Raw genomic sequence first — 20,867 nt, forward strand, 5'->3', positions numbered from 1 at the left:
AATGTAACAAAACATACAGTGTACCTGAGAGGTCCACGCACAAAATAATTTTCTTCCACATAAAAAAATAATTAATGATTAATATATTATTATATCTTGTTCTGTATATGTTCTACTTAATTAAATTCTTATATTAATAAACATTTATAGAAGTGTAATAAAAATCTATTAATTAAATATGTTGTTATATTTTAACTATAAGATGTGTAAATAAAGTGTAATCGCAATTTTTTTTTTCATTGCCTCTTATATGATAATAACATGTCTAAAGGCACGCTGGTGGTAAAAGTGGAAACAGCAATTGCGATCTACTGAGCTTTGTCCTAAACTGAAAATATTTCTAATCGTACAACTAGGATTAGACATCCATAATTGCGTCACTCCAAACCTGTGTTCATTTTCAAGGACACATTGTTTGAGACGAACAAGTAAAAAGCTTCTAGCCATGTTGCAGCTGCCACCTGTGTGCCTTATGTTTCATGTTGTAGTTTACTAACTGTAACTATTATTGCGCGCTAAAATGTATCTTCGTGTCAAATCGATCGATTAAGTCCTCATCCGAAATTTTTCACAAAAAAGAGACTAGTCTTTTGGTTAAAAGAATGCAATTAAACTGATATAGTTTTTATAAATAAGGATGTCTTTGATTACGCGATATAAATATATTGTTGACGATTCCTTGAAATGTATGTGTTAGCCGTTCCTCCAACCGAAAAGGAGGATTCTCAAACAGTCTAACACTGGCTCGAAGGTTCCAGTGGCTGAGGTCGAAGTGGCCGGAATAACTTCGTTAGCGCTTTTTAGGGTATGATGTTATAACAGTGATTGTATCCGTAGAATGAAGGTGTCGCTTAACGTTAACCTAATAAGTCTTATTAGTAGTAAGTCAAATTAGGCAACTGAAACTAAATAGGTAAAGGGTTTCATATAAAGACTAAATCAATTCATTATGTACTTTATTTGGAGTTATACATACGCATATATTATACATACACTATATACAACTTAATACTTACTGAATTATTTATGAATAAATTAGCTAGAAGTTATCATAGAAAAATCTATTTAATAGATTTAGTAATTGCATTATTGTACGAGAATATCAATAACTATAGTAATAATATCAAGTTGATAGGTAAAATACCTTGGAGACTGAGCTTTTACCGATTGATAAACAGAATTAGAAGTATGCATTAATGCTTCAAAGTCGGTTACGATTTAAGGTGAAACAGTGGTAAGAATTATTTATGGTTTACGCATTTTTAAATATATCACGGTAAAATAATAAGCAGTGTTACATTACAATATTGCGATATTGTAAAACGTTACAAACTTATGATCCATAACAGGGTTTACAATTTATCGCATCTTATTCAGATTTAATATTTTAGATTCAAATCGAAGACAAAAATTTTGATTCGTAACATTGCCATTTCACAATTTTAAGGTAGTACAATTGGCTAATGAACAATATGTTACGGATCACAATTGTTCGCGTTTAGAATATCGTTAGATATAAAATATAAGTATATTCATAATTTGACGACATATCTATTATAAGCTCCACGCTAGCAATTGGACGAATGCGTCGCCGATCTTGTTCCACAAAATTTTACTAATTTCATCAACGTTAACTTATTAACAGTTAAACATATAATAATATTAACTGGCAAGACTTTGCGTGGCCAAAAATTCGCGGGTATACTTACTGTATACGTATAGTGACAAAATACCACAGATTAATTATTATTCTTTTGAATGAAAAAACCCTTGCCAACATATTTGCCATAGACTATATTTTAGAATAAATTTTACGTATCATTTTCCGTTTAAAAAGTACTACGTAAAATAACCAGATAGATTGAAATTAAAATAATTAACTTGTGCCCTATAAATGAAGCTTGTGCTTTTGAGCTGTATAAGATAACTTTTAACATGATTAAAATATTGCCATTTTCTTTATCAAATATTTGTTAATATTCTGTAGGATTGAAGTCTCGATCGTTTTGAACGTAACAAAGTAATTGCTTTATTACTAGTATTGTTGACTTACGCATTTGCATTTAGATAAGAGATAGTGTATTATGCTAATGGAATGATAAGACAAGACAGTATGTCATTAACTTATTGCCAATAAAATAAATAATCATTATATAAAACACAACCGATTCAATTTACCACGGAAGATACACACAAAGGAGTGACGGAAATCCCCGACCGTTCTAACTAAAAATATATAACCATATATAAAATAAACATTTATTACTATTCTATAAATTAATTTATTTGTATTTAGTTATTTAATTTAAGTAAGTAGCTTTTGAAGTTATGATAAATGTTCAAATTCGTACTTACAGGAGATTAGATCTTACTCTATAAATTATCTATGCAATACTTGAATGGACGTAACCTTAAACATGATTCTTGACATTTATAATGTCAACATGACAGTAAAAATGGCGCGATCTTATGACTGCTTTTCATTCTCAGCATGTAATGAGATAATTACGATGCAAAGTTTTGACATAACTCAGTAACGATTTAGTTCCGCTATATTTACTAGGTCATGTGACAATTGACATTTACAACTTTAAGGCGTCGAAACTAGAGAATATAAATATTTAAATAAAAGAGAGTGATAGTGCTAAATTCTATGACCAAGTTGCTTATACATTTTTGTTGAAATAATTACTGTAAATACTATTGTTAGTCATTCTATAATTTAGTGTCACATGACCATCTAATAAAACGGTAAACCATGTTATTTTTCAAGTATTATTGTACAGCGAGAACATTTTGTTACAGCGCCATCTAGTTTGCGTGAATTGTACTAATCAGTCTTATCTATGCCGTCCGATTTGCCAAGCGCTTGACGGCAGTCGTTGTAAGCGCTGTATTGTCCTTCGGCCCCACTGGAGCCAAAGGAAACCAATAATAAGGCATATCACTGTCTCTATATAGAAACCATCCATGCGTACATTGCACGTACCACCGCTGGTCTTGCATACCTGAAGGGAATAAATTTTAATTTTAATATTTCTAGAGGCACTCATTTCTCGTCTATGACATATTACAATTTCTCTTATCTACACCCGGGCCTGCATAGTTATATTCTATTTATGAAGTTTAATAACAACTTGTGAGATTTAGTATTGTATGCAAGTATATATAATTATGTATGTCCTGTTTATGAGGAAACTTGCAAACTGTTTCATTAAAACTTTACTAATTATATTATTTTAAGACGCGAAATGAAGAAAAACATTGAAAAGTTTACTCGATTTAAACTAGGTTAATTAGTTTTACTGATTGTTATTATGGGTATTTAAACAATCAGAATAATTAAACAGGTTTTAATAAATTAACATATTTACCTCAGTTTCTAACTCCGACGAACAAGTATTATCACTTAAATTCTCAGCCGTACACGTTTTATACGTCAACCTATCAACGGCCCAAAGTGCCAACGTATTGGGCCAATTAGTACCAAGGTTGGACACGGTATTGAGTAACGTCATATAAGTGCCGCCAACTGTTGGGTCCGAGACTTTCGCGAAGAATGCCATTACAGCCACAAACATACAGTAGAGGCAAGTCTGAAATATAGTAATTATCGCGTTGTATTATATTTTTGCTTTCTTGATGGTTTTTTGAATCTACCCCCTATTTTATTAAATTTATTTGAATCGGCGATTGCAACAATAACACTTCTAGAATAGTACGAGTAGATACGCGCGACTATCCTTCGATTTGCGTTTAGTAGATCTTTTGAATGGTGGTACAGCGGATTTTTAGAACAAGGGGCAAACGGGCAGCAGGCTCACTTGATGTTAAATGGTGCTGCATAGACATTAACATTGCCAGAAAGCTCGCAATAGCAGGACTTTAAGTCAAATTGGATCGGAAAACACTTCGGAGAGTAGCTGGTTCCTCATGGTAGTGGTTAAAGGCTTATAATACTTTCCAATTAATCATTTTATAGTATAAATATCTATGCATGGAAAATTAATAAATGACGTAAATTAAAAAGTAGCCTAACAATAAAAGCTTGGACACTTAAGACTATCAAGTGAACTTCCACATATGGAACCAGAATCTTGGCATTATATGTATGTTAACTTATATACTTAGCATGATTTTGGACTAAGATTCCATTGGTGCCCAGTGTTTCGTTATAATAATTAAATAATCAGAGTTTAAGAGCTGCCATGTTTAATCTACTAAATCATTAATACTATAGATTAGACATATAAACTCAAACAAAATAACATTATTTATATTAGGAATACATACTGACCTGGTGAAATACATAGAGACACATCAATATAAAAAGATAGAAGTAAGATGGCCCAGAATTTCCCAAAAGGCTTGGGGTAATGGCCACCAGTGCAGCGGCGATTGGTCCCACAAGGAGACGAAGGGGAAATGCTCGAAGCCATAGTGAAAGTGGTTGGGGACCGGTTGTATGTTTGGCTAGGATCTGAAAATATTAAATTATCACATTAATGTTTGACAATTAATTTGTATGCAAAGTTAAAGTTATTGTAATTATGTATTTACCATTTGAACTAGTAATTAGTGTTAGTGTACTTTAATATTAAGTGCTAAACAGTGAAAGAAAAAAATTTGAATACAAGAATGTCTTCCCTTTAATAGAGATTATAAGTAGTGTTATTGGGACACTTACTCATGATAACAATCCTTTTTAGTAAATTAGGTTAGACTTAAAATTATTTATTAGTCTTAAGTTAGGCTAGATTGTTATGTTCCATGATGTTGTAGTGAAGACACATGTATATAAAATAAAAAAATATTATGTATTATTTAAAAAATATTTATCGGCAGTCTCTAATGTTCAAACGAAAGGTTAGTCCCGACAGACAACCCTACAAGTGCTTTTTATTTATAACTTTTTTACAAAACTTGATCGCAGCGTGATTCGTAATATATTCGTATACGGCAGTAAGAAATTTTTTTTTGGCAGTGTTCTATTGAAACAATTAGTGTTCACATTATGATAAAGATTTACACAAATCTACTATTTGATTTCATGATTTCTGCATCTCAAATGTACTTACCACAGGCATAATTATCTGTACAGGAACCAAAGGTACAGCTAATAGTGCCAGGTCTTCTCTTGGCACCCCAGCTTCAACAAGTTTTAACCCTGATACTGCATCACTTGCGCAGAAACCAAGCTGGAAAATATAAAAAAAACCTAGCAATACAGCTCAAACTAACTATAGAGGTTTTCATATTTTCTATGAAAGCATGCCTCCTATTTTGTTTAAACTTTTATGAATGCAGTTGAACTCTGAACCTAAAAATTTAACAAATGGATGACTAAATTTTTAATGTAAGAAATTTATCTGCACTTATTTTGGTATCTTGAGATAAAGAACCACAAACAAAATGGGTGTCTATGGGCTGAGCTAGTCTCTTTTTTTGGCCCACCTGCAGGCTCACAAAAAACACAATGCATAGGGATGTCACATTAATTTATACTTAACTTAATATATAAATCTTCACAAATTTGCTGTAACTAATGTTGTTAAAATTTGTCAGAAAATAAAATACTAAGAGTACATTTTCGATAAAGCTTTACCTTTGCTGTAAACAAAACAAGTGCTAATGTTCTCACTGCTGGCAACTTAACAATTGTATATAACTGTTGATAAGCATTCACAATATCCTTAACGCCTTTGCTTTCACTTGACATATTAACTTCTTCATTCTTTTCATGCTTAAATATAGCTATGAATGTTGTTGTTATAATAAATATCCAGCCCCAAAATAACAAAAAACTAGCTAATGTCACAAGTCCAGTCTCCTGTGGTTCATATCTAATGTATTTATTGCAAAAGTATGGCGATTCAAGGGCTAAAAATAGGACATAACCTAGAAAGAAACCCGCAGTTTGGCCCACTGTATTGCAAGTGGATGCATGTCCAACATTACATCTGGAAATCATATTAAAAAGCATTAGTTAAAAGTATTATATGGTTATTCTTAAATAGGGATTATAATACTTTCTTTTGTTTATCTACTTTCAAGGTGAGGAATAAAATACAATTACTTGTATAATATAAAAAAGTGTACCTCTGAATTAAATCTTGGGTTTCTATTGATAAATTCAAAATTAATCATTGTTTGCTTAGGATGTTCTATACTTAATACCTAATTATTGCCAGAAACATATATACATGGGTTCAAATAAGAATGGAGATCACCTATCTCATGATATGATCACCTACTACACATAAATGTTTTCCCACACAACCAATAGAACATTGCAATGAAGTATATTTTTATTACTACATAGATTAAACAAGCAATTTTACAGCTACATTTTAAAATAAAATTGTTCCCATTAAATGATACAAATAGCAATACTATAGAAATTTTATTTCATTAATCATTGAAGATACACAGCACTGTGCACAGAATTCTGTGTGTGTGCTTATTGTGGTTACTCTAAAATGTTCTTTAGAAATATCTCTTACCGTTTAAGCATAGTTAAGGCCCAACCATCAACTGCTATATCCTGTGTAGCAGCCAGGAAGTTTAGAAATAAGAAAGACATTGTCAATAGTGTCATAGTAGGAGCCTTTTCCTCTGATCCAAGCCATTCAGTAATATTTAATGACATTATTATCATCACTATTCCTATAAGGTATTGTATTGGTACCAGCCAGGTTTTCCGTCTTCCAAATTTTGGTAGAAATAGTGCATCCACAACTGGAGCCCACAGTAACTTTACACTAAATGGCCAATTGACAAAACTGAATTCAGCCTATAAATACAATAATACACATACATTTTGCTGACATTTAATGTTTAAAAATAAAAAATGTAATGATTTTTCTGCCTTATATTTCATATATTGTGTTACAAATGTGTTTTTTTACATGCCTTGGGTATCAGCAGTAAATTAATGTTGGTTAAAAAATGCTATTAAACTGCACAGTCCATAAATAATTTTATTACCAATACTTCATGACTGGACCTACTGGATCCAGTAAACAGTTATAAGTAAAACCTGAAAATATAAATCATTTTATTAGTTATTAGTTATCATTTATTAGTTACTTACTTGTTGTGTGTATGTAATGCCACGATTTTGCAGTAACATAGGCACTGCACCAGCCAAACCAAGTGGTATACCTTGTAGAGCATATAAGAATAATAGTACTGCTATATTCCACTCATCACCTTTTATGTTACTTCTCTCATGAGAATTTAATTCACCATTTTCAATTAATTGCTCCTTCTCAGCAGGTTTCTTTCGATTCGTTACAGACATAATTGAGCCAAATAAAGCCTGCAAAAAAAGTTTTAATGTGCGTTAGGAACTGCGATTTTACAACACAAAAATATTTTAATTTCAAAAGTATGTTTCGTGCATTCTACCTTAATATTCACAATGGCTTAATTTGAGAAAAATATTTTTATTGCAAAAGTACATTCAAAAAACATAGAATTTTTTGGTCAAGCAAATGCCTTTAAACTTAATATGATCAACCATTTACATTAACCACTTGAAAAAGACCACGTAACAATTAAAACGACACGACACGGCAAAACCAGCACAATTGTTCGCAATACAACTGGAAATTGAAATTTGACTGATAACTGATATAGGAAATTGAAAATTAAAATCAAATCGCAATTTGAATAATATTTCAGAATTCAAACAGATCTATCAAATTCGTGGCCACTTCTACAATAGCTGTCAAGCAATATAGAACCATGTACAGACTACAACATGCTAGTCGTATGCGGCATAGTCAAACGTCCTTTAGCCTGCTCTTTGAGCCATAAAAAGGTAAATAAAAGCCTGGAAGGAACAAATGTATCCCATCGAGTGATTAAAAAATTAAGATTTATAATCGGAGGTGCATTTTAATTTTTATGATTTATATATTATATACTTTATATTAAGATTTCAGTTAGTAATGTTCAACATACATTTTAAAGGTTAGGAATTCCACCGTAAAGTTTGAATTTCAATAATATTTTACGAAAATATACCTTATTAAAAATGAACTCCTTCTAAATATTATTAGATAAAACAAATTATATCGGGTTAGCATGTGATGTGCTTTATATTCAAAATATTGATAGAGTAAAAATAATCATGGTACGCAAGTGTTTTCTTCGCTGTTTATTGGATTCGCATGCGCCCATAGCTTTAACCCATAAGGTGGAGATAACAGTAGGTCGCAGCAAACTTACTAAGATCAAAGAGCAGCTGTGCTCTCGTCAACAACGTAAGTAATAAAAGAAAAATCATAGTTTAGTTTGTTTTATTTTGAAATTTATGTACGTAATTAAAGTTGTGGCTATCCATTCCATAATCTAATAAGATTTACAATATATTAAAAACTTGATTAACAGTGTAGAAATATTTCAGTTCTTAGGATAACTTATGATTAAAATAGCCTTTGCATTGAAATATAAAAGATTAATACAAATTTTCAGTAAGTTTGACAGCTGATTGTGAAGAGTGTTTTGTGGAAATAAAGCAGCTTGGTATAAATCCATCAGGTTTGGATGGTTTTGCCTTAAAAAAAGATGTTACCTACAAAATAACACATGGAAGCAAAATAGAGATTTTATTAAACCAATTTTTTCACATCATAGAATTTGAGCCACCTCCAGATGGGTATGATCCACCTAGAACTAGTCAAAAAAGAAAACTAAGTGACACTCCTGAATCTAATATAAAGCTTATAAAAACAGATACTATGGACATACAAGAATGCTTAGAAAGCAAATGGGAAGATATTGACAAAGGAGAGGTTTATATATATACAGCAAGAGGTGTAAAGTCAAGTAAAAATATTGCAGCATTTGACATGGATGGTACATTAATAAAGACTAAGTCAGGTAAAGTCCATCCTGTGGACACAAATGATTGGCAGATTCTGTTCCCTTGTATTCCACAAAAAGTGGCTGAAAAACATAGTGAGGGTTATAAAATAGTTCTTTTGAGTAATCAGTCACCTATTGGCAGTGGCAGAGTGAAAATAGAGGATTTTAAAAAGAAAATTGAAGCAGTTGTATCTAAGTTAAATATACCTGCTCAAGTTTATATGGCAACTGGAAAAGGATTCTATAGAAAACCAGCGACTGGTATGTGGAATGTTCTTGCTGAGATGGTAGGTTTTTCTTATAAGATTGTTTCAGCTGATTTTTATCATACACTGTTATGTAAAGATTAAAGGTAAATAGTATCTTTAGACTAATTCTGAAATATAATTACCGAACAAGATTTTTAGAATTGATATATTAGTTTTGGAAAAAAATGTTTCCTAGTTTTCTTGTTATAAAGTGGTATCTTAGATGGCAGCGTATCATTATGTCTAATAATCAATTGCATTAAATCCCTTGTATTTAAGAGTGAACATTAACAATTGTTGACTGTAATTGTATTTACCTCCTTTACATCAGTTCTTCAGTATTATGCTTATGTGTGTTTACATTCATACAAATTTCTTGAAGTATTCAGTGTCTATAAGTAATTTGTATTTTTGCACTTCTTGCCTACCTTATGTAATTTAATACATTTTTTTTTCTTTACTCACAGTTATTGCCTGGAATAGTTCGCTCGAAAGCGATAAGGCCGCCAGTTGATCTCCTTTTCATTTATGTTCAATTTTTATATTATAATGTAACAAAGTTTAGTTTTTATTTATTTATTATCAATAAATAAATAAATATAGCTTGATGGTTAACACACTTTTACCAGTGAGAACCTATGGTTAAATTACTGACAAAAAATATTATCACTGAGTAAGAAAGCACCAGCCTCATTTTAATACACCATTTTTTTTTGCAAAACTGATGTTTAGATTTTGTTTTTTGAAACAGATAAACATAAGTGCCTGCTCTATGTTAGGTATTTTAAACAATAAGAGTTGCATTATAATTTTACTGAAATTACAGAAAAACAATGATATAACTATAGACATGAAAGAGAGTTTTTATGTTGGCGATGCAGCAGGAAGAGCTGCTAACTGGGCACCAGGGAAGAAAAAAGATCACTCAATGGCTGATATTTTACTAGCAAAGAATCTAGATCTAACATTTTATACACCAGAACAGTTCTTCTTAGGTCATTCCATTGCAAATGTGCCCATGATTAAACCAGAATTTATACCGAAAGACGTCAAGGCTGCGCCTTTTAATGATAGATTAGTAAGCTCCGAGCAAGAGGTATATTGTTTTCATTGATTAAATTTGTTAAATATTTGGACATCGTAAAATATACCTTAGCATATAGCATTAAGAATGCGAATATATCTTTATAGAATTTAAAGTACTAACAATGTTTTTAATAGAGGTCAATACTGTGTTACTATAATTCTTAAATTACCTTAACCACCTTAACCTAAACTAAAGTATCTATTTTTGTGTTAACGGTGTGAAATAAGAAACAATTAATTTTACCTACTCTCTTCTGCTTAACTAGTCTAATTTCATATATTATAAAAATATATATTTTTTCAGATTCTAGTGATGGTAGGATATCCCGCAAGTGGTAAATCATTTATTGCTAAGCAAATACAGCAGAAATCTAATAACAAATATGCAATAGTATGTCGAGATGACCTTGGTTCATGGCAAAAATGTTCTGCTGAAGCTTCTAAGTTCTTGCAGGTAAGTTTTTATTAGACAAAAACTATTATCTTTGGTTTATGTGAATAACAACATCACTTCCAGTCATTATTAGTAAAAACGTCTAAACGTAGTTGCAACCAAAGTAATAATTTCGCGTTTACAGATAATTCAACATAATTATGTAAGAACCAGTTTCCTGCTTATTTGATATGTCTGAGTGTAGCTTACCAGTTAAAATTGTATAACTATACCATACAAGGACAGAACATTTCAAACACTTATTATTCATGAAGATTGTTTTCTTAAACAATACGAGTTCTAAAAGAATTCGGACCAAATTGAATTTATTCTATCTTAATCAATTACTTTACATTAGTGTTTTTTTTTTGTTTTGCGATTACACGATTGAGGCAATACAAAACTAAGTCTTCACTTATAAAAACCTACGTCTTTCTACTGGTTCTATGTTCAAAATACCAAGTTATGGTTATGGAACATTAAAGATTAATTAATTGTCAAGATATATTTTTAGCAGGGAAAAAGTGTGATTGTGGACAGTACAAACCCAGATCTAGAGTCTCGTAGTCGTTGGACATCTTTAGCCAAAGGCAAGAAGGTGCAGTGTCGATGCGCCAAGATGGCGACGAGTAAAGCACATGCACAACATAATAACAAATTTAGGGAAATTATGAAGTTTAAGCATGGAATAGTTAACGATATCGTGTTTAATACATACAAGTAAGATTTGTTAATTAATTTATGTTTTATTACCTGGTGTTGCCATAATGCCGATTTTTGCATAATATCTATACAACTTTATAAAATATCACAATATTATGATTCAGCATTCCGTTAAGGTAAATGGTCACAATTACGTTGTACTGCAATAAACTCGAACAAACCGACAATATTTTTCTAACAAAATCTTTTGTCTGAATGGTTATTAATATATTTAACAAAACTTGACATTTATTTTTTCAGGTCTAAGTTTGTTGAACCAAAAGCTTCTGAAGGCTTCAAAGAAGTATTAGTAGTTAATTTTAATCCGTGTTTCGAAGACGAACAAGCAGAGAAACTCTACAGAATGTTTTTATTGGAAAAGTAATATTAAATAAAATTTTCTTTTTACATAATTTTTTTATTGCAAACTGGCAAATGACACGCACTTTAGTGAATAATGACAAAGAAGTTTTTATTATATATTACGGCATAAATAATATTATGCTTACGACAATATTGTTATTGGTTACACATATACTTTTACACTGCCGGATTTGAAGTGTAGTTTTACAAAGCTTATCAGTCTATAAACACTGGTGTACAAAACATTGCTGTCTACTCTCGCAAAAAATCTAATTACAAACGTGAAAATTAATCCATATTGGCGTTGTAACATATATTTTAAATGTATATTCCATATGGAAAGTCAAGGCTTCTTACCCTTCGTAAAACATACCGTCTTATTGCTTTATTGTAATAAATTGGAGAAGTTTACGTAAAAATCGTATTTTTTTAGCAAATTCAGCAAATTTGAACTGTAACGACTACCTACTCTATACTCACCTATTGATAGTGACGTTAATGCCAGCAATATCTTATACGTCAAATTACCAGTTACTAGGCCGATTCTTAAATTGCATAAGGCAATTATATAAAAAGTATTAAAATTATACAATTACGAATATCCATAGGATTGCTAAAATCCGTTACATTAATAATTGATAGAAAGACTTATTTAATTCGACAACATCTAATCTAAGGCATTGCTTAGAACATTGAAAGCTTGTCTAAAGCGCCTCTCAATCTATGTTCACAATCTAAGGCATTATATCTGAAAAAATATCTTATATATTTAAAAATTCGCTTGAAGCAAGCACTATAAAACAGTATTTTTAGCTATTAATTTAATGTTAATAATTGTTAAATGTCAGAAACGTCCAAATGTGGTTGTTATATATAATTTAAAATACATTCTCCGATTTTGTATAGGGACGGATAACATACAATATTCTATATTGTGGTAAATAAAGAATTAAGTATGTGAATATTTTTATATTAAAATTAGACCCGGTTCGCCTAACGTGACCGAGGTACACAGATATTAATTAAAAAAGCTACTTTGGTTTATAATACTTACAACAAATCTTAGTGTGCTATAAACAGAGGCGATTTTCGTACTTTTAAGCAAGGAGTTTTTGGCATACTATAGAAACGAAGTAATATTCGTTTTGTGAGTCTTTTAGAATAAAACTAGTGTCATCTTTCAAGTAGATCTGTCAAATAATTTTTACTATGACTTCTGACTTTCATTGTAATTGAAACTAACTGTAATAACTGACTTGCATTATTTAAAACAGAAGTCCTTTGCCTTTCTCATTAGGGATAAATTAAAATCATCATTAAAACAAGAATCGTTATTTGAAATACGTTTTGGTATTCGAACTGTAAAGTAGAACCTTTTTCGTTACTTTGTAGGGTTTCTACACATAATTTTCGCATCAATTGTTATCTAACTATTTCTGCTAGTGATATAGTGCAGCAAATATATTTTTTTTGCATATTAGGGTCGTAATGAGTTCATGTAATGATGATAATGGGTTCATGTCATTCGCCATCAGCTTCCATGTCGTCCTCAGCGTCCAACAAGTTGTCCAGACTCGAATCCGAGTCATCGTCTTGTCATCTGAAATAAACATATCTTCAGATGGTCAAATCATATTTTCTTGCAGTGCCGTCGACGGTTCGCCCGTCATCGCTACTTTGATCTTGGATGCCGCGCTTCTGAACATTGATTTGGTGTATTGACCAAACCGTGTACTTTTGATTCTTAATATATATATTTTTTAATGTAACAGGAGGCAAAAGGGTAGGAAGCTCACCTGATGCTAAGTGATACCGCCGCCCATGAACACTCATATAACCAAGGACAGGTGAGTTGTCGGCTTTTAAGAAATCGTACGCTCTTTTTTTCAAGAACCTAAGAATATAATATTCTAAACATCGTTGGAAGATCAATTTAAGACCAAACAACAAAAATTCATCAATGTTTAGGATATTTGTATAGTTCTTTATTGCAATAAACGACAACTTTCTTTTTGCTTATTTAGCTCTGTTTGCTAACGTTTTAAGTTTGGTAGTATGAAGTCGTTTAGAATATATGTGTATTATTTAATATTCTCTAGAAATCGCGTAGATAACTTAAAAATAAGCCTCAAATAATAAGTTTTAAAAGCCTTTATAAAGGTAATAACAACATTAGTCATGACAGCGTACCTAGTGATGTACACTGTATCGATATGCGTAAGTCGTGCGCCACCTAGCGGCATAGAGGCGGTGACGTGACGCAGCTTTCGGCGCTCTAGGGTACTGCGCGCTTGATGTACTGCTAAGTCGCCGCACCAGCGTTCACAGCGTGCGTATATAACCACACCTAAGTACAAAACACTTGATAGATTCAAATATGCATATGTTGTCTTACCATTGTCCGTACGGTTGGAAATGTCTCGCTTGGATTGGATTGGACTCTGGTTTGGTTTGAAAAAAAAATACTAAAGTCTCGCGGTGGTCAAAACCTGTTTTTTCTATTAAATCTCTAATGGTAAAAGGGACACGGTTGTTTTATTAATAATTTTCTTAAAAACTATCTCTTAGTAGTTATCTCTCTAAGACCTCCATTGTGTCGAGTGCGTTAAGCACGAAGTCTCGGTATTTTTTTTTAATTTACGCAATCAATTTTCCATACTCAAACGTACCAGCTCCAGCGAAAAGAATAATAGCTGGCCAAGAATCCAAAAGTAAAGGTGTGAGGAGCAGAAGCGAGAGTAGCATCGTTATAGGTCCTTGCAACTGGCTCAACCTCTTGATGCCAACGAGGTGTGCTGGGTGCCATATTGATATGAATGTCCCACATAACCATACTAAAACAAGACATATTTATTATCACTGACACGTTAGTAAAATGTTAGTCGGATCGGACAGAACTAACATAATTAAATTACTACTGGATTTAGTTTTTACCATATCGTTTGTTATATGCTAAAATGAGCTTTTAATAACGAGGCTCAGACAAATGCCTTACCTATCAATAGGAAATTTTGTACAAACACAAATTAAAAATGTTTACCTGTTTTTTTGCCACTTGCCTTGCCTACCTTGCTACACTGCTCATTAATCAAAATATCCCTAATTACCTTATTAAATAGATTAATAAATAAATATAAAAAATCAATGGCGCTACAACCTTTTAGGTGTGGACCGCAGATTTCTGTATCTGTTTCATGATCATTTGTTAATCTAATAGGCAAGTAGGTGTGCTTCTGTGCCTAAACCTCTTTAAATTTATTAAATAGATAGTAAGTCTTAAAATTGAATGCTTGAATTGCTAATCGGTATGTTTCCTACAAGTGAAAGCTTAAGGTTTTCAAATATTATAAGCATACTAACATGGTAATCCAGTAGCAAACATAGGCACTCTGTATTTCTCGCAGCAGAAAGCTGCAGCAATGAAGGCGCTCGCTATCAGCTGCGTACAAGCACCGACAGCCACCCATCGTGCGCCTCGTACGCTAGGTGGCGCTGGTATACTTGATTCGGGGATGGCTGTTACGACCTGGTAGAATACTAAAGATTAATCCATATCTTCATGAAAATCGAAGATTAACGAGGTAATATTATAATGTAAATAAAAATATAACGACCAATTAAATGCTAAATCTGATCAAACTTAACATGTTTAATTAAATTGATCAGAGAACCTATGGGGCGTCATTTATGTTAGCCATTTCACCTAGTTAGTTATTACTTAAAACTAGTAAGCTAACCTGTATTCTGTCTCTATACTCCTTGACAACCGCATCAATATCAGTGGAATCGTCCCCCGATGAAATTTCCCCTTCGCTAGCCTCCATATCGGATTGGAGGTCAACAACCTCTGCTTCGGCCAATTCAGCAAGCGCACTGCCAGAGCGTTGTTCGACTTCTTCACTTTGACAGCCAGAATACTCGTCTAAGAGTAGGCATTCTCTTTCTTCTGTTTCTAAACAAAATTTATGTAAAAAAAAGTTTAAAGAAAGGCAAGCTGGTTTCCACAACATGTTTTACGTGTAGGGAATATAAAATATATAAAAACTCCATTTGTGCACAGCTGGGGTTCCAACCTCAGATTCTATAAATTGATAATATTTACCTTTATTCACTTTAGATTTAATGCTCTCCAAAGTCTTTGTGTGACGTATCGCTGAAGGTATGAACCAAAGGCTGCGTTTGCGTTTAAGTCCTGATGACTTTCTTGTGACAATGCTGGTACCGATGCCGAGGCGCTTATATTCAACGTCTAAAAATAAAATTTAATTAGTTATATATATGATAACAATGTATAGTAATATAGAATGTCATTTATTTATTTAGTCATGTCACTAAGAAATTTAAGAAGCATCTTAGACATTAATATAGTTAAATTTTAGTAAATCGTGTAATGTTGTGGTAACTTGTAATATGGTAAAGCATTTAAAAAGTCTTTTATAATCGCCAGTTTATCTATGAATGGACAATGCCGAATTTAGAGGTCTGGATGCCCCAGACCAACAAAGGAGTGGAGCCCAAATTATTTGCCAAATAAAATTGTCAATTTTTTTCAGTCGAGTTTTCCAATAAATAGTCTATTAATTGAAACCAAGTATAGATTATGTTACTATTAAACTCTCCATTGTGGGGGCTGTCCCCTCCCCCTGTGTTCAGTTTTCTATGTCTCCTTAATAAAAGCATTTACAAAAAAATATGTTTTACAGGAAACCTAAGAACAATTCTTATATAGACAATATTCAATCAACCTAGGGGTTACATAGGAGGCAAAGTCGAATCGAACATTATGCAACAGAAGTTTATCTGAACACGAGTGCTTTAAAATTATTTGTAAAATATGTCTAGATAAAGTACTTAAAATACTTACCACCGGCTTCAATTTGTTCAGTTGTAGGCACGCATCTCATAATGATAAAGTGTAGAGCCTGAATTGTCAGGCTCATTAAATGGCTGGCATTCATAAGTGTTATCATGTGAGCGAGTGGACACGCAAATGCCAATATGGCGGCTAAGCTTCCTAGAAGTTAACAATTACTTTAAAGTTATAGTCCAGTATAGCGCATCACATCAAAAATTTTTAACCTCACAAGTTTCTTTTATTCTTGAACACAATCTAAATAACTAATTATTGAGAAAGAAAGAAAAGGTTTACAAATGAAAACAAAAGAAAATTTAATTACTATTACTAATCGCATCGGCTTTATGAATAATCACAAATATGGAATAACACCAACCTGCTGTAAAGACAGCTAAGACCGGACTTCCTGTTGTCGTACTTTCATACGTCATAGAACGAGTTAGTACCTTCCATTCTGGGGAAGCGAGTAGGACAAGTACAGAAAAAAGTAAAGGACAGAGCTCTGTTAACGCTAGACAGACTCCTGCAACGGTGATAGCTGCTAAAACTGGACATATCCAACCAGCCACCCGCGCTTCTAATAATGTTGTCATCGGTAATGCAGCGTCAATGCTTGTACTAAAAAGACGATTTATATTGTTTTAAAACCCTTGTTATTGTTATGCATATAAATAGAATAATATTTCTTTCATGCACCTGAAGCTATACTATATTTCTAAAATATAGTAATAAAATAAATCTGCTTTCTTTGATTAACAGTTGTAGGTGGATTTTAATTTTAAAAATATATAGTTATTTTACTTCTATGTTCGATCCAGTGATAAATGTATTAGAAAGAGGATTTATACTGGGTTAACCTTTACAATACTGCGCCAGCAACTTCTGTACTTACGTAACAATACTTGGAAAGAGAACTTACCCTTTCAACATATTTGTGTAAAGGAAACAAAGGCAACTTAGAACAAGAGCTGGTAGGCCAATCATAAGTAACACATTCCTATTAAAACTTTCATTATCATTCTTCTTTTGTACTGTACAAAATGTGTACGATATGGGAGCACCAGCAGCAAATAACTGAAATTTTTTGTATTGTTGTATATATTCATAAACCTACAATTTGATCACTGTTGTCTATTTCTGAAAATAGGCTTTTTGAAAACAATTTCTTCCAGCAGTAGGTAAGCGTTTAGTTAAGACTACTAAATACATTTTTAGCTAAAAATATCGTACCTCATACACGGTAATAGGTAAAGGAATCTTAATATTGGTAATATCCAAATTCATAAGGCCATATATCGTAAAAGACTGGCTGAATATATACAGAATAATCAACAGTAGACACGTAAACATCATACTTTCCTGCAATGAAAAAAGGTTTTTATTATATATAATTTTCTATAACATATGTTTCTCTAAAAATGCTATGTCGAATGTGTTACGTGATACTACCCAATTTAGTAATGCTTTAATACAGTAAAACTGGTTATCATTTCCTTACAAAAGTTGAGTGGAGTTAGTCGGTCACGCCGTAAATGGTTTTTGTTTAGAGGCCTACGGTTCAAAAGGTTACTTAGATATTAAACACACGGCAGTTTATATAACCTTTTGTATTTGATATTTAAAAATGAGATCGATTATCTTCAATAGAAACTCGGAACATAGAAAGACAACGCTTACTCCTCGGCACCTCATAGCTTAACTTTTTAAGGTTAGACATTAAAATCTAGATAAATAGCCAGCTCACCTCCAGTCCACACATGAACATAGCGCAAACCACTAACACTACAGTGACTCCCAATACATCAGGCCATGGTTCTCCAAGTGACCTGGCTTCGTAACCAAACAACCAGCGCCTTGTTCTACTTCCAGTTACATGATCGGCAGTAGCGCTCAGAATTCTGGCACATACGGCAACAGCCACTAGATGTGATAAAAACCACATCCACATGGCCATGAAATCGGCGAACGATCTTAAATTGCGTTCCCGTCTTCCTCGTCCAGTTTTAGAAGGTGGGAGCACTTCTGCCAATTTCTTTAGGTCCCTGTTCGTGAACGCTGAAAGAGATCGGAGATTCATAAAAGATGAGACCCTTCTAACTAACAGGTCTAGATAAAACTTTCCAGTCGAGAGACAAGAATTCTACTGAAATTGGAACCATGACTTACATGCAAAAGTGATGAATACAGCAACCAGTATTGTAGCCGGCACAGCACAGTAATTGGGGTTTGCTGCAGTGAGGGGTGCCAAAAGTAGGGCTCCGAGGGTCCATCTTGCGCCACATGCTTGCCCACTACAGAACACTTTGAACCTGCTCATCATTGAGCTGTCTTTATGTTCAGTTGTCATTTCTGTGAAACCTCTGTGATTAATATACTTTATTTAGTATAGGAAAAATCAGTTAAAAAATTCAGTATAGAAAAATGAGGAACCATTATTTTATACAGACAATCCCGATACCGTAAATAATAATAAAATATTTACTGTAACAGTATTAAAATGATTAAATTAAAGTGCTTTATACATTGGTAAAAAACAGTTAAATTGTTATTTTTATTGAAGACATATTTCCGCCGGCTTTCTTTATTTTTCTCATAACATTCTTGTTATCAAACAAATCTACTGATTTTATAAATCTAAAATGAAACAAAAAAACAGTACTAAATTCTACTTGGGAAATAAATTATCGCATTAACTCTAATCGTAGTGAAAAGCGCAAACATCCTTACATCAAAAGCTACAAATTATGTAAGGGTTGTAATCAAGAACTTACCATGACTATTCAGGAAAAAGGGAATTTATGTACTTTATGAAGTGCACTAACACCTACATTTTCATGAATTAATCACTAAAATACAGTATTGATAAAATAATAGTGTTTAATTGGCGAATTTGAAGAGAATACTAGTATATAAGGTCGCTTTTTCATTTTCATGCGACAAACTAGAACAGGATACACGTATAGCCACCTCTCTGTCGTTTGTTTTCAATCGATACTGTGTCTAGGGTAACGAATGTAATCTTATTAGGTTCGCATAAATATTTAAATGAACCGTTTTTTCTATGCACTACTAGCGTAATCGAATTTAGCGAGCCTAGTCAAAAGCAAAAGATCTTGTCTGTATTGAGTTAGGTAAGCGGCTTTTATTTTTCAATTCCTTTTTAACTTTAAAAAAAATCTGTTCAACACCTATTTAAGCGTAACAAAATAAAACTCAAGCTTTGAATTACGATGTAAGGCGTAAAAATACATAAATCAAATCAAATCATTTATTCATTCAGGTAACACAATGTAGGTACACTTATAAACGTCACAATACATATTACGTATAAATGCTTCTAATTTTATATTCACCTTTTTATGTTAGATTCCTTTGCTTAAAGTTTGTGTATATGTTATTTATTTCTCGCTGTGTAACAGCAAAGGAATTCTTAGAGGCCATTCGTGGAGTTCATTACGTAATAAAGGTATATGCTTAATTTATTAGCTAGGTAAACTCGGTTTTGTATTGACCATGCTTCATCAGTTGTCTTTGTCTAGCTAAAACTTGAGAATGGCTGAAAATTAGCGACACCAGTCAATTTTGATCTTGAAATATTTGTGGAAAATCAGGGAAGATATATACGGTGAGAAACTACTTTAATTTCGTTTCTATCTCCAAAAGATTTGATGCCTTTTGTTTTTTAAGGTATCATCTTTATATATTTACACACCGCAACAAAATATTTGTAAAATTAATATTTTATTAATAGAATTTTTCAAAATCTTTTCAACCAATTTCACGTGAAAATAAAAAAATCTGTTTTTTTTTCTTAAAATAAAGCAAATGTTGGAATAAACTTTGGTTGGTGCTCAAACAGCAAAAGCCGCTTAGTAAATACACTCGTCCATTTTATAAGGCTTCGATTGAACGACAGCTTGGCTCTCTCACCTTGGCTTGAATTTAATAACATTGCCATTTAATAACATTATTGAAACTCCAATTGACCCTATAATAACCTTTTTTTTATAAGTGCGCAAATGTATGGCTTACTAGATTTTTACGATAGCCACCCAAAAATACTACTGAACTAGTCGCAACCGCTGACGCGTTTTCCTTCCGATGTAGATTTCCAATATACATTTGAACTATTTTAAAAAGCGAAAATTTAAAATGTTTAGTCTCTTTGGTAGTGGACTTTTAATGGGCTGTATTGTGATACTTATTCCTTGAGCGATTAACCGATACTATCGTCCAGGTGCCAACTTAAATCTTTAAGAAAGACTCTTATATATTATTTTAATTTTTTAAATAAAATAAGCAAACC

General features: G+C 32.3%; 3 protein-coding genes across 5 annotated transcripts; 1 reads left to right on the forward strand and 2 right to left on the reverse strand.

Annotated features, from left to right (window-relative positions):
* Positions 1 to 1,000: 1,000 nt before the first annotated feature.
* Positions 1,001 to 7,712, reverse strand: LOC123710506 (acetyl-coenzyme A transporter 1). Its single transcript, XM_045662504.1, has 8 exons — positions 7,411 to 7,712; positions 7,094 to 7,321; positions 6,504 to 6,793; positions 5,606 to 5,960; positions 5,079 to 5,198; positions 4,298 to 4,480; positions 3,375 to 3,596; positions 1,001 to 3,008 (listed from the first exon to the last, which is right to left on the reverse strand). The coding sequence occupies exons 2-8, from the start codon at positions 7,301 to 7,303 to the stop codon at positions 2,841 to 2,843; spliced, it is 1,548 nt and encodes a 515-aa protein (XP_045518460.1). The 5' UTR covers positions 7,304 to 7,321; positions 7,411 to 7,712; the 3' UTR covers positions 1,001 to 2,840.
* A 119-nt stretch (positions 7,713 to 7,831) lies between these two features.
* Positions 7,832 to 11,751, forward strand: LOC123710505 (uncharacterized protein F21D5.5). 2 transcript variants are annotated; one of them, XM_045662503.1, is made up of 6 exons: positions 7,832 to 8,270; positions 8,482 to 9,161; positions 9,949 to 10,218; positions 10,513 to 10,662; positions 11,156 to 11,361; positions 11,605 to 11,751. In XM_045662503.1, exons 1-6 carry the CDS (start codon positions 8,138 to 8,140, stop codon positions 11,726 to 11,728), a joined length of 1,563 nt encoding a protein of 520 aa, XP_045518459.1. In that variant the 5' UTR covers positions 7,832 to 8,137; the 3' UTR covers positions 11,729 to 11,751. The 2 variants fall into 2 exon arrangements, with proteins under 2 accessions (XP_045518459.1, XP_045518458.1); XM_045662502.1 differs by having other exon boundaries at positions 8,067 to 8,270; positions 11,159 to 11,361.
* LOC123710504 lies at positions 11,744 to 19,451 on the reverse strand. Of its 2 annotated transcripts, none has more exons than XM_045662501.1 (13): positions 19,333 to 19,451; positions 18,728 to 18,921; positions 18,306 to 18,616; positions 17,792 to 17,920; positions 17,481 to 17,635; positions 16,938 to 17,179; positions 16,571 to 16,720; positions 15,809 to 15,955; positions 15,444 to 15,658; positions 15,067 to 15,232; positions 14,376 to 14,540; positions 13,897 to 14,053; positions 11,744 to 13,306 (listed from the first exon to the last, which is right to left on the reverse strand). In XM_045662501.1, the coding sequence occupies exons 2-13, from the start codon at positions 18,906 to 18,908 to the stop codon at positions 13,303 to 13,305; spliced, it is 2,022 nt and encodes a 673-aa protein (XP_045518457.1). In that variant the 5' UTR covers positions 18,909 to 18,921; positions 19,333 to 19,451; the 3' UTR covers positions 11,744 to 13,302. The 2 variants fall into 2 exon arrangements, with proteins under 2 accessions (XP_045518457.1, XP_045518455.1); XM_045662499.1 differs by having other exon boundaries at positions 18,728 to 18,910; positions 19,333 to 19,448.
* Positions 19,452 to 20,867: the final 1,416 nt, after the last annotated feature.

Source organism: Pieris brassicae, chromosome 5 (genome assembly GCF_905147105.1).
Source record: "Pieris brassicae chromosome 5, ilPieBrab1.1, whole genome shotgun sequence".
Taxonomy (NCBI): domain Eukaryota; kingdom Metazoa; phylum Arthropoda; class Insecta; order Lepidoptera; family Pieridae; genus Pieris; species Pieris brassicae.

Coding starts and splice junctions, on each gene's coding strand:
- LOC123710506 (XM_045662504.1), bottom strand. CDS start 7,303: ATGTCTGTAACGAATCGAAAGAAACCTGCTGAGAAGGAGCAATTAATT. Junction 5,961..6,503: donor GCCTTAACTATGCTTAAACG/GTAAGAGATATT, acceptor TATGATTTCCAG/ATGTAATGTTGGACATGCAT. Junction 3,009..3,374: donor CGTCGGAGTTAGAAACTGAG/GTAAATATGTTA, acceptor TATTCCCTTCAG/GTATGCAAGACCAGCGGTGG.
- LOC123710505 (XM_045662503.1), top strand. CDS start 8,138: ATGGTACGCAAGTGTTTTCTTCGCTGTTTATTGGATTCGCATGCGCCC. Junction 9,162..9,948: donor GGAATGTTCTTGCTGAGATG/GTAGGTTTTTCT, acceptor CTGAAATTACAG/AAAAACAATGATATAACTAT. Junction 11,362..11,604: donor ATCGTGTTTAATACATACAA/GTAAGATTTGTT, acceptor TTATTTTTTCAG/GTCTAAGTTTGTTGAACCAA.
- LOC123710504 (XM_045662501.1), bottom strand. CDS start 18,908: ATGACAACTGAACATAAAGACAGCTCAATGATGAGCAGGTTCAAAGTG. Junction 17,921..18,305: donor TGTTCATGTGTGGACTGGAG/GTGAGCTGGCTA, acceptor TTTTCATTGCAG/GAAAGTATGATGTTTACGTG. Junction 17,180..17,480: donor TACACAAATATGTTGAAAGG/GTAAGTTCTCTT, acceptor TCGTCTTTTTAG/TACAAGCATTGACGCTGCAT.